Source organism: Condylura cristata, unplaced genomic scaffold (genome assembly GCF_000260355.1).
Source record: "Condylura cristata isolate star-nosed mole 26May11 unplaced genomic scaffold, ConCri1.0 scaffold00071, whole genome shotgun sequence".
NCBI classification, from domain to species: Eukaryota; Metazoa; Chordata; class Mammalia; order Eulipotyphla; family Talpidae; genus Condylura; species Condylura cristata.
In genome coordinates this window covers 145,506-158,531 of record NW_004567172.1, presented here as the reverse complement: position 1 = coordinate 158,531, position 13,026 = coordinate 145,506, and the positions used below count along the sequence as shown (strand labels likewise).

General features: G+C 41.4%; 1 protein-coding gene across 1 annotated transcript; it reads left to right on the top strand.

The window, feature by feature from the left end:
* The first annotated feature begins 7,068 nt into the window (after positions 1–7,068).
* On the top strand, positions 7,069–12,793 carry PGBD2 (piggyBac transposable element derived 2). Its single transcript, XM_004695570.1, has 2 exons — positions 7,069–7,085; positions 11,035–12,793. The coding sequence occupies exons 1-2, from the start codon at positions 7,069–7,071 to the stop codon at positions 12,791–12,793; spliced, it is 1,776 nt and encodes a 591-aa protein (XP_004695627.1).
* The last annotated feature ends 233 nt before the right edge of the window (positions 12,794–13,026 follow it).

Below are 13,026 nucleotides of genomic sequence, written 5' to 3'. Positions count from 1 at the left end.
CCCAGCACTACTTGCTGAACAAATTTTCTTTTTTCCATTTGTTCCTTTGTCAAAGATTAGCTGTCCATAAACCTGTGGGTTTATATCTGGGTTTTCTATCTGAATCCACTGGTTTATATGTCTGTTCTTGTTCCAGTACATGGGGTTTGATTATTATGGCTTTATACTATAGCTTGAAGTTTGGGATTGTAATGACTCCATTCTCTTTCTTCGTAGTTATGAGAGTTTTGGCTATTCGAGGTCTGTTGTTGTTCCTTATGAATCTCATCAATATTTTTTCTATTTCTTTGAAGAATGTCATTGAGACTTTTATTGAGATGGTGTTTAATCTGTATATCATTTTTGGTAGGATGGCCATTTTGATGATGTTAATTCTCCTGATCCATGAGCAGGGGGTGTGTTTCCATTTTATGGTGTCTTCTTATATTTCTTTTAACAGTGTTTTGTAATTTTCTTTGTATAGGTCCTTTGCCTCTTTTGTTAGGTTGATTCTCAGGTATTTGATTCTTTCTGTTTTAAATGAAAAGGGGATATTTTAAAAATTTCTGTTTCTTCTGATTCCTTTTATGTCTTTTTCCTGTCTCATTGCTCTGTATAGAACTTCCAATGTTATGTTGAAGAGCAGTGGTCATAATGGACACCTTTGTCTTCTTCCTGATCTCAAGGGAAAGGCTTTCAGCTTTTCTCTATTGAGGATGATATTGGCTGTGGGTTTATCAAATATAGCTTTTATCATGTTGAGGAATGTTCCTTCTATTCCAAGGATTTTGAGGGCTTTAAACATAAATGGGTGTTGAACTTTGTTGAATGCCTTCTCTGCATCTATTGATCTGATTATGTGGTTTTTATTTTTCTGTCGGTTGATGTGATGGATTACATTAATTGATTTTCTGATGTTGAACCATCTTTGTGTGCCTGAGATAAAGCCCACTTGGTCATGGTTTTAATGCATTGTTGGATTCTGTTGATGAAGATTTTGTTGAGGATTTTTGCATCAGTGTTTATTAGGGAGATTGGTCTGAAGTTTTCTTTTTTGTGTGTTTTCTTTGTTAGGTTTTGGTACTAGTGTGATGTTGGCTTTATAGAAAGTATGTGGTAGATTTCCTTCTTTTTTGATTTTTTGGATGAGTCTGTGTAGAATAGGCACTAGTTCTTTCTGAACATTAGATAAAATTCATTAGTAAATCCAACTGGTCCTGGACTTGTATTTTTGGGGAGGGTTTTGATTACTTCTTCAATTTTCTTGCTTGTAATTAGTTGTTCTGTTTCTTCTTTATCTAGCTTTAGGTGGTTGTAGAGTTGTAGGAATTTGTCCATTTCTGCTAAATTGTCAAACTTGTTTGCATGTAATTGTCCATAGTACCCTCTGATTATTCTTTTGATTTCTGCTGGAACTGTTGTGATTTCTACTCTTTCATTTATAATTTTGTTTATTGGTGCTTTCTCTTGTTTTTTTCTTTGTGAGCCTGGCTAGTGGCCTGTTTATCTTGTTTATTTTTTTGAAGAACCAGCTTTTGGTTTCATTGATTTTTTGGGGGGGGGGTTTCTAACATCTATTTAATTTATTTCTGATTTGACTTTTATTATTTCTTATCTTCTACTGGCTTTTGGGTTATTTTGTTTTTCTTTATCCAGATCTTTAAGGGGAGACATTAGGTTTTTTCTTTGAGTTATTTCTTGTTTCTTTATGTGAGCCTGTAATGCTATATATTTTTCTCTTATAACTGCTTTTATTGTGTCCCATAAATTTTGGAAATTTGTGTCATCATTGTCGTCCTTCTCCAGGTATTTTTTGATTTCTTCTTTTATCTCCTCATTGATCCAGTGGTCCTCTAGTAGTGTGGGCTTCAGTCTCCACATGGTGGGTGGGTTTCTTTTCTTCCTCATATGGTTTATTTCTAGTTTGATTCCTTCATGGTCTGAGAAAATAGTTGGTATGATTTCAATCTTAGTGCTTCTATTGATATTTATCTTGTGACGCAGTATGTGGTCAATCCTAGAGAATGATCCATGTGGGTTTGAGAAAAATGTGTATTCAGATTTTTTGGAGTGCAGTATTCTATAGATGTCTGTTAGACCCATGTTGTCCAGGTCCTTGTTCAGAGCTTTAGTGTCTTTGCTTATTTTTTTGTCTATTGATCAGTCCATTGTGGAGAATGGCGTGTTGAAGTCTCCTGCTATATTTGTATTTTCTTTGATACATGTTTTCATAGATGGCAATAGTTTCCTGATACACTTCTGTGCTTCTTCATTTGGTGCATATATGTTGATGGTTGTTATGTCTTCTTATTCTGTTGTCCCCTTTATCATAATGTAGTGGTCTTCTGTGTCTCTTTTAGCCTTTTTTAGTTTGAAGTCTATTTGATCTGATATAACTGTTCCTGCCTTCTTTATTTGTCCATTTGATTGTAGAACTGTTTTCCATCCTTTTATTTTCAATCTGTTTTTATATTTTGCAGTTAGATGTGTTTCCTGCAGACAGCAGAACGTTGGGTTCTGTTTTTTAATGCATCCTGCAACTCTATGTGTTTTTATTGATGAGTTTAGCCATTTGCATTTAGAGATAATATTGATAAGCTGAACCTACGCATGCCATTTTGTTCCTTTTGTATTTTTATTCCTTGAACTGCTCTTGTTTATTCTTCTGTTGAAATTGGTTTGAGGGTTTCTTGTAGTTTTTGGAGTGGGGGTTTAGTCATGACAAAATTGTAGAGTTACTCTTTGTCTGAAATTGTCCTTATTCTTTCTTTGTAGAGGAAGGAGGGCTTTGTGGGATAGAGTATTCTTGTTTCACATTTAATATTTTGGAGTTTGTTGAGAATGTCCCTCCACTCTCTTCTTGCCCATAGTGTTTCTTCATAGAAGTCTGATGTCATCCAGATTAGTTTCCCTTTATAGGTTATTTGTTTCTTCTCTCTTGTCATTCTCATTATCTTTTCCTTGTCTTGAATTCTTGGTAGTTTTGTTATGATATATTTTGCTGTATTTCTCCTGTGATCATTGTAGTTTGGTGTTCTTCTTGCTTCTTGGATGTCTACTTTCATCTCCTTCTTCATATTAGGGAAATTCTCTTCTATTAGCACTGTGAATATTTTCTCTATTCCTTAGCCTTTCACTTCACCTTTTGAGATACCTATAACTCTGATATTTCCTTTCCTAATTGTGTCAAATAGTTCTTGATATGTTTCTTCATTCCTTTTTCTTTTTACTTCTCTTTCTTTTTTAATTCTCTTTGTTCCTGTGTCTTCGAGGGTGCTGCTTCATGTCGGGGTGCCCGGGACCCCAGCCCCATGATTCAGCAGCCAAACCTGCCTGTTGTACATGTGAGCAGTGCTCTGATTGGTCAATGAATGCTATTTAAGCAACTGCCATAACGGACTCTGGGGGTGGGGGGCAGCAGAGAGGAGGCAAGCTAGAGCGAGCAAGAGAAGCAAGCAAGCAGGGGGAGAGAGAGAAGCAGGCAGGAGGCAGGCTTGTGAGGGAGAAGAACAAAGTGTCCAGAAGAAGATATATCGTGGCGTCTCTGTTGGCAGAGAGTGTGCCACAGTTTCGTTCTTCCATTTCCTCTATTCTGTTTTCATTACTTTTCCCAGAAATCTTTATCTCCTCCAGTGGCCTTTTCATTGCCTGCAATTCTTCTATTTCCTTTTTAATGTCTCATTTTCTTTCTTCAGTTGCTGTTTGCTTGTCTCATATCTTTTATTTTTCTTTTTCATTTCTTTCATTTCTTTGATTCATTTCCTTGTTTGTGTTCTTCAACTCCTTGATGGATTGCCTCATTTCATTTTTTTTCCTTCTGATTCTGAATTCTCTATCTGGTAGGCTGAGCAGTTCTTCTATTTCTTTGGTGGTTTTTGTTGACTGATCTTTTTGTGGTGAATTTCCCCCCTGTGGACTTGCTTGAGTATTTGTTTGTCTTCTTTTCCCTATCGTGTATTTTCTAATACTTTCTATTTGTTGAGAAATGGTGTTGCTATTATTGACCGACGTTCTTTCTGTATGTTCTTTCTGGGATGGCAGAGGGACTTCCAGACACTTCATTTGTGGAGTGTATTCTGAACCTTGTTTTGTTTCAATATCTCCTGTTTTTCCAGTCCCTGCTGTGAGGAATGATGTGTGTCATCTCTGCCAGCGATGCTCAGGGTTCTCTTGTGGTGTTCTTCTTCTGGTAACTCGATGAGTCCTTGTCTGGAAGGTGTCTGTTGATCTTTGTAGCCTTCTGATGTCCCGGGTTCCCTCTTTGCTTGGATACAGCCCTGGAGGGGGGTTGCATTAGAAGTGTTGCAGCTGGACCTTTGGTTGAGTCAGTCACTGGTGTTCATTTTTGAGCACTGTGAGCCTTGCAAGGCACTGCCTTTCTGGCTCACATATCTTCTGGCCAGTGCTGTTCAGTAACACCTTGAGTCCTTATTCTGTACACCCCCCAGTTGTGCAGGCTGTCAGACCTCCCTCTAGGCCTCCAGGGCTGTTTGGGCCCAATCACAGAGCAGTCTTTATCTGAGAAGTCTTTCCCTACCACTTGGGGGAGTGTTAATGGGCCTGTTTTGATTCAGACTGCCCCCCCCCCTTTTATCTCAGGGTCTTTGTGAACTTGCTGGCCCTGCCTTAGTGACTAATGCCGGGCGTAAGCCTGCAGGCCTATGCTGAGGGGTGGGTGAAAGCGTTGCCACCCTTGCTACTGCCCCTGTTACCAGATCACCAGATTTTTCCCCACATCCCCCAGGCTTTATGTGCTCACTTGTACAGTGTTTTCCCCCTGGCTTGGTTCTACTCACTGAGCGGAATGTGCAGGAAGCCTCCATCTGCGGTGCTAGAGCCTGGATGTTCCTTGATCAATCGGAGTTGCAGTATTCAGCATGTCCTGTCAGTGGCTTTTCTGGGTAGGAGTACCCTTATCGGAACTCCCCAATCGCCAGTTCTCCCTCAGTTATCATCCTTCTAGTGAGTCCAGGGTGTTCTTATTTGGTTGAAATTGTAGCATGTAAGTCTGTAGTCTGTTTTTATATAATCCTGTGCGAGCTTGGACATAGCTGTCTCGGTGTCTTTACTCTGCTGCCATCTTGCCCGTTCCAGAGCTGGTCAAGCTGGTCCATCAGCAGCTTTGTGCAAAACCCAGGTGCTCCGAATCACATTTGCTTTCTTTCCTTAGTCTGGGCTCCACTCACCAAGTTCAGCCGTCTCCCTTCACCTCCAGGGCTTTAGCGAGGGGCAAAGCAGCTTCCGCAGCCCACCAAACTTCCAGGCACCTGAGTTCTCCCTGGGGGGCAGTTCTCTTATTGCAACTCCTCTATTGCCAATTCTCCCTCAGTTATCTTCCTTCTAGTGAGTCCAGGGTGTTCTCATTTTGGTTGAAACTTGTAGTTACGTAAGTCAATTTTCCGTTTCAGTCCTAAATTCCTGTGTGAGCCTGGGCTCAGTGACCTTAGCATCTTTACTCTGCCGCCATCTTGTCCTGGTTTAAAGTCTTTCTTTCACATTTTTTTTTTAAGATTTATTTATTTGTACATACAGAACTGGGGTATAGGCCAGAGGCTCAGGGGCAGTGAGAGGATTCACCAGAGACAGAGTGGGGAGCAGAACAGGCAGATCGACGAAGTACACTGCTGAGGGGAACAGCGGGCCGGTCAGGAGAGGTCTGCCACGCCATGTGGTCTCCTCCTCCGGGGCAGGCGGGAATCGAACTCATGCTGAAGTGGCTTTAGCCTCTCAGTGCTGTGCTTTAACCCGCTGCGCCACCAGGGAGGGCCCTTCTTTAACATTTTTAATCACATCTTTTGTGGGGTTTTTTCTGCATCCTGAATCTGTATTTATTTTTTTTTTAATTTAAAGCTTCAGTTTTTATTTTCTGTTCACTACATTTTTCAGGTCATTCATTCATTTATCTGAGTTTTGCTGTATATCTTTGATTAGTTTTTTTGAGTTCTCTTGAATATTACTTTGATTTACTTTCCACATTTTCTTCCATCTCTTTAATTTTCTTTATTGTGACAATTTGACTCTCTGAGAGAGAGATACAACCTTTATCTGTTTGTGGTTTGATTTTGGAAAGTTGTTTTTTCCTTGTGATGTAACAGTAATCTAGATGACCTCTGTACCTTTTTAACAGCACATTACATATTCTTTATCCATTCATTTGTCTATGGTCATTTGAATTGAACACACATTTCTGCCATTGTAAAAATGCTGTTGTGATCATGGATGAATCTACTTTCATTTTTGGGGGGCTACATTCCCAGAGACAGGGTTGCTAGATCATTCTGTTTAATTTCTTGGGGAAACACCATCCTGCTTTACATAGTGGTGCAATATTTTACTTTCCCACAAGTAGTAATAAGGGTTTCAATTTCCCCTTACCTTTTCTATCATTTGTTATCTTCTATGTTCTTTTTTGGTTCGTTTGTTTATTTTGGGTAGTAGACTTCTGTGTGAGGCAATATTTCATTGTAGTATTATAATGTTTAGACAATAAGCATCTTTTTAAATGCTTTTGACCATTTTATGTGTGTATATATACTGTGCACATATCTACTTTGGAGAAATACCTACTCAGCTTCTTTGCTCATTTAGTATTTGGATTCCTTGTTTTTTCTTTTTCTTTTTTTTTTTTTTTGTTATAGAAATTCTTTATTTCTTCTTGTTTTAACCAGTGGAAACATTTTTGATTTTTACAACTGGTAAGGATGAGTTTTCCACTACTATCTCTTGAGTAGAGGTAAGGACTGCTGCTAAGCATCCCATGACACAATGGATAAACACTACAACAAAGTCTTTCCCAACCCAGATTCCCAGTAATGATTCTGACCATGGAAAATCCTGCCCTAAAAATTATGTGTTGCGAGATATGATGTGAGGGAGATTGTTTTTACTCCCCCTGGCCAGCCAGACTAGATGTTTCCATGTTCTCAAGCTGTTTCTCTCTGGTTGTTGATAAACCTTTTCTCTTAAATAGAGAAGTAGAGAAGATCCTATTGCCTTGTTTATTAATAAACAATATTTTTAAAATGGACTTCCTTTGTTTTTCAGATTCTTAAATTCTCTATAAAGATAACCTTGCGTTTCCAGTTCGCCATGGCTTCCACCTCAAGGTAGGAGTGCTGTTTGATGAAATGGGTGGATAGGGAAACAGGGTAACAAGATGGGAAGACAGATGGAAGGATAGAATGGCCATACATCTGCCTGAGCTGTGAGACCAGAGAACCACCAAAAAGCCCCAAAAAGCCAAAAACCAAAACCAAGGAGTAGCCTAATAAAAACAGTACCCCATCAGGCTCCAAGAACAACAACCATGGGTTTTATTTTGTAAACATAGTAAACAAAGTATTTATTATATCCACAAGTGGCTGACTGTCTCATTCAGATAGTGTCAGTGATGGTCACCACTGGTCACAGGTGTGCTGGACAGCACTGGCCAATAGTGATGGTCACTACTGGTCCCTCAGAGGTTGTGTGAGTGACACATTTTGTTAACAGCTCTTTGTGAGTTGTTGGATTACACCGGCAATCAACAGCTCTTTGAGACTTCATGCCCAGGGCCTTTGATCCAGTCCCTGAGAATCCTTCAACTTCTCTTCTTGGAGATCAGCTGCTGGATACTTTTCTTCCTTCTTTGGAGGCCAGGAGCAGAGTCTTCCCCCTCTTCTTCATTTGGAGGCTGGTGTTATCTCTCCCCTTTTGAGGCTAGCATCTTCTCTCTCCCAGCTCTCTTCTTTTTTCTTTTTAAGATTTATTTATTTATGCATGAAGAACTGGGGTACAGGCAGAGGTGCAGGAGTGTGAGAGGATTCACCTGAGACAGTATGGAGAGCAGAATAGGCAGATTGATTGATGAAGTACACTGCTGAGGGGAGTAGTGGGCTAAACGGGAGAGGCCTGCTGTACCATGTGGTCACCTCCAGGTTGGGGGATTGAACTCGCACTGAAGTGTATGTGGCCTGCTTGCAGTGCTATGCTTTAACCTGCTGCACCACCAGGGAGGACTAGCCCCAGCTCTCTTCTAGCCAGTCTTGTATCCTCTTTCAGGATGCCCCCACTCACAGGTCTTACTGGATCGTTTGTCAATCCTGTGGCTCATTGGACCATTTACCAATCAACTCCTAGCACCTGATTGGTCCATTTCACGATCCAGAAAGAATACTGTTACATAAAAAGGCTCTGAGGAGCAACTACCACAACAGACTTGTGGATCAGCAGGGTTAAAGAACACCACTGCTGCAGCTGAAACTTGCTCTTGAGGCAGCTGGGTCTTGGTAACAAAACTCTGATTGGAACATTTTTCAATCCTGTGCCTGATTGGACCATTTAACACCAATAAGTTCATAGCTCACACCTGATTGGTCCCTTCCACAGTCAAGGTAGTACACCATTATATAAAAGTTCTGTGGGGAGTGGCCCTCCCTGGTGGAACAGCGGGTTAAAGCACAGCACTGAGAGGCTAAAGCCACCTTGGCATGAGTTTTATCCCCACCTGCCCGGGAGGTGACCACATGGCGTGGCAGACCTCATTTGGCCCACCCACTGCTCCCCTCAGCAGTGTACTTCGTTGATCTGCCTGTTCTGCTCCCCACTCTGTCTCTGGTGGGTCCTTTCACCGCCCCTGCACCTCTGGCCTGTACCCCAGTTCTGTATGCAATTAAATAAATCTTAAAAAAAAAAAAAAGTTCTCTGGAGAGCACAGCTGACTTATGGTGAAGCAGCGGGTTGAAAGAACTGCTCCTACTGGCTCCCACTGGTGAGGTGACAAAGTTCTGGTCACAATTACATAAGCATTTATTCCTCTGATTTTGAGTGGCCAAGTCTATGACAATTTTGGCTTTTAGTCCTCTGGCTTCATTGACTACTTGGTGTATGAGAAGCAAAAATGAGAAGAGGTAGTGGACAAGGTTAAAGAGAGGGCAAACCTATCTTTAAACAGGATGTGTGTGTGTGTGGTGGGGTCAGATGATATTGTACTAGTATCTACACTTGGCCTAAAAATATGATTTACAATACTCATCTTTCAAGACTTAAGACAGTTGACCCGGGACTGCAGGCTTTTCTATAAGGGTTTGAATGTTATGTGTAGAAGATGTTTAGGACCTGGGAATCAACTGCAGCTCTGGTGGTGAGATTGCTAGAAACCCCACCTGGGCATGTCTGGATCTCCGGCTAGTAATCTGGTGATGTCAGGGAAGGAGAGGTGTGGAGATGGTGGCTGAGAACCTGGCTCAGTCCAAGGACCATGGAAGATCTCCTTTTCTATTCTACTCAGGACTTGATAAATTCCTCACACCTTCAGAGTTCAGACCTCTACTTCATCCTCCAGCATAGAAGCTAGTGTAGTCAGTGCCTGAAAAGTGAGGTTAGAGTATTCCTTTAATGCATCTAAACTCCAAAGTCTTCAGAGAGGTAATATTAAGGGGAAGGATGTCCTAAAGAAATTCTGCAGAGTTTTGTGGACTCCACCCCCTACTCCAGCTTTCTGGATTTCACCCCTCACTCCAGTAATTGGAAAACTACAACTCCCAGCATTACCAAGGAGAGAACTGCGAGAACGCAAGGGCGGAGCTAAGCAGGCATTCTGGGACGTTGGGGGATAAATAGAGAGTGGTTTTCCAACTATTGCTCTGGAAAGGTGATGGCTTTCTCTCTCTGGAGCAACGGTTCTCAATCTTTGTATGGGGGCTAGCAGTTTTAGTTTGTTACTAGAGCTCTAAGTTAACTGAGCTGGTAAGATATTCTAGTTACTTTTTCCTCTCTTTCCTTAGGTGGTTCCTTTCCTTTCCCCTTTTGGTAAATAAACCCATTACTTTTTTGTGTGTGTCTGCAGAAAATTAGGACCCACTGATAGGCAGCCCAAGTTTACTCTGGGCTACTCTGTAACAATAATACCTATATTGTCTCTTAAAAATAGGATTGTTGTCACACAGGTCAAAACCTGGAAAGCTGCAGTGTCCATCTTGGCAGAACAGGCAATAATATTTCTGGTTCCTCACTACTCTCTTCCATCCCCAGTGATGGCTAAATATAGAGAGACATTTTGATCAGAGCCTCTTAGAAAATAGGTGTGTTCTGGCCACCTGTTTTACTCTTTTTTCCTCACCTCACTGTGTCTGCAGATTACCAGTTTTTTTCTCTCTCCCTGTTTCTTTTGTAGAATCTACTCAGTCATCTCTTCTAGACCATCTACCCTATGAACCTCACCATCATCTATCTAAAATAGTACCCCTAGTCCTTCTCCTTTATTACACTCTACCCCTTATCCAGGATAAAGGATGACCTTCTCCATCCCTACCTAATTCCATCCTGCTTAACTACTTGGTTGTTGACCTGTTGTCATCAGTAAGATGGTGAACAGAGTAAGTGACATGCAGATATTGTGTAGCATGTCCCCACTGCCAGTCCCTGGGCAGTACCTGCTCACAATCAGTGCTCATTAAATACAAGAATCTCTTGCCATTTTTTTTTGTTCCTACAGCCACCAATGATAGTTCGAGTAGCAGAAAGATGTCATATATGAAGGAAACCACCTGAAAATCCAATTGGACCCTGTATTTGAAAAGTGAGAGTTAAAATAGGGAGATTTTGAAAATTTGGGATGTGGGAAATTTTTATTGCCAAATGAATAAGAGAAAGGGTAGGGATTAGTAAAACAGAAGTATGAAGACAGATGTTGGGGCCACTGACTGAGGAGACTATAGTGTGTATTACTACAGCTACCCACACACTGTGGTCCGTTGGTAATGACTGTGGCCCCTGGATTTATCCTCTATTCAGAATATTTTATTTTAGAAGGAAAAGAAATATGTGACTTCTCTTGCCTCCCCTCAAATAAATACTTCTGCACTTGAAGAATAATCTGTGTTTGTCTGGAAAACTTACTTATCAGGCACTGTGCCTGATGATGATGTCAGGTCTTAAATACCATTCAAGCTCAGATGCTATGCAGTGCTCTCTTCTGGGGTGGTTCTTTAACGGATTTTTTTGTTGTTTTTTATTTTGTATTTTGCTGAAGCACTGGCTTCCCTCAATGGCTCCCTCTTCTGTTTCCTGTTGTAGTGGACTCACCTCTGGGAAAGGTACCAGTTTAAAGCTAAAATCCACAAAGCTGCTTGAGATTCTGAATGCACTGGAGGAGGAATCTGGCTACAGCAAAGAAGAGATCTTTATTACCCCACCTGATAATGCTGCAGGGGATTTTACTGACGAGGACTCAGGTGATGAGGATGGCTGGCGAGATGTCCACCTGCCTGGTAGTGTGCTCCATGCTTCAGTTGTGCCTGAGGATTCCATCCATGGGAAAGAAGAGGTTGACCTACAGATACAGCCAGCCACAAAGAAACTGAAGACAATAGTGGAACCTCAGCGTGTTTGGACCAAAAGAGATATACAGCCAGACTTCAGTAGTTGGACAGCATCAGATCCTCACATGGAGGATCTCAAAAGTCAGGAGCTGAGTCCTGTAGGACTCTTTGAATTGTTTTTTGATGAAGGAACAATTAATTTCATCGTTAATGAAACCAATCGATATGCTTGGCAGAAAAACGTCAACCTGAGTCTTACTATCCAGGAATTAAAGTGTGTGTTAGGCATTTTGATTTTAAGTGGGTATATCTCTTATCCACGGAGGAGGATGTTTTGGGAAACATCTCCTGATTCACATCATCATCTTGTAGCTGATGCAATTAGAAGGGACAGATTTGAACTGATCTTCTCATACCTGCATTTTGCAGATAACAATGAGCTGGATGAAAGTGATAGGTTTGCTAAGATCAGACCTCTCATTGTCCGAATGAACTGCAATTTCCAGAAGCATGCTCCCTTAGAAGAGTTCTACAGTTTTGGTGAGTCCATGTGTGAATACTTTGGCCATCGGGGTTCTAAGCAACTGCCTGTGGGGAAGCCCATGCGCCTAGGCTACAAGATCTGGTGTGGGACCACCAGCACAGGCTATTTAGTGTGGTTTGAGCCATCGCAAGGCACATTGTTCACCAAACCAGACAGGGGCTTGGACCTAGGAGGTAGTATGGTGGTAAAGTTTGTAGATGCGCTTCAGGAGCGTGGCTGTCTGCCATACCACATATTTTTTGACAAGGTTTTTACAAGTTTCAAACTGATGTCCATTTTGAGGAAAAAGGGGATAAAGGCCACAGGAACTGTTCGTGAGTATAAGACTGAGTGTTGCCCCCTTAAAGATGTTAAAGAACTAAAGAAAATGAAGAAAGGAACATTTGATTACAAAGTTGATGAGAGTGATGAGATTATTGTGTGTCGCTGGCATGATAGCAGTGTGGTCAATATCTGCTCTAATGCTGTGGGCATAGAGCCTGTGGGGCTGACCAGTCATCACTCGGGAGCAGCCAAACCACGGACCCAGGTCCATCAGCCATCTCTAGTGAAATTGTACCAGGAGAAGGTAGGAGGTGTTGGCCGGATGGACCAGAACATTGCCAAATACAAGGTGAAGATTCGAGGCATGAAGTGGTACTCAAGCTTCATTGGCTATGTCATTGATGCTGCCCTCAACAATGCATGGCAGCTACACCGGATCTGCTCCCATGATGCCCAGGTGGACCTGTTGGCGTTCCGAAGATACGTGGCCTGTGTATATTTGGAAAGCAATGCAGATACATCATCCCAGGGGAGGCGAAGCAGGCGCCTGGAAACTGAGAGTCGCTTTGATATGATTGGTCACTGGATCATCCACCAAGAAAAAAGGACTCGGTGTGCCCTCTGCCACTCACAGACCAATACTCGCTGCGAGAAGTGTCAGAAGGGTGTTCATGCCAAATGCTTTAGGGAGTATCACATCAGGTGATGCCTGGATGTGCCTATGGATGTTTGCTTTATGAATTGTAATACTTGTGTTATTTTTGTGTAGGGAAAACAGACCTGAGTACCTGATGTTGCATTTTCCCTCTATCTCCATTACAATTATATTTTCATTGTCCTCATTTATATCTTCTTATTTAAATTAATATTTATTTTAGTGTAAATGTGTTAAATCTGTATTTGTACTTTATTTTAACTTATGGGCCTCCCTTTTTTTCA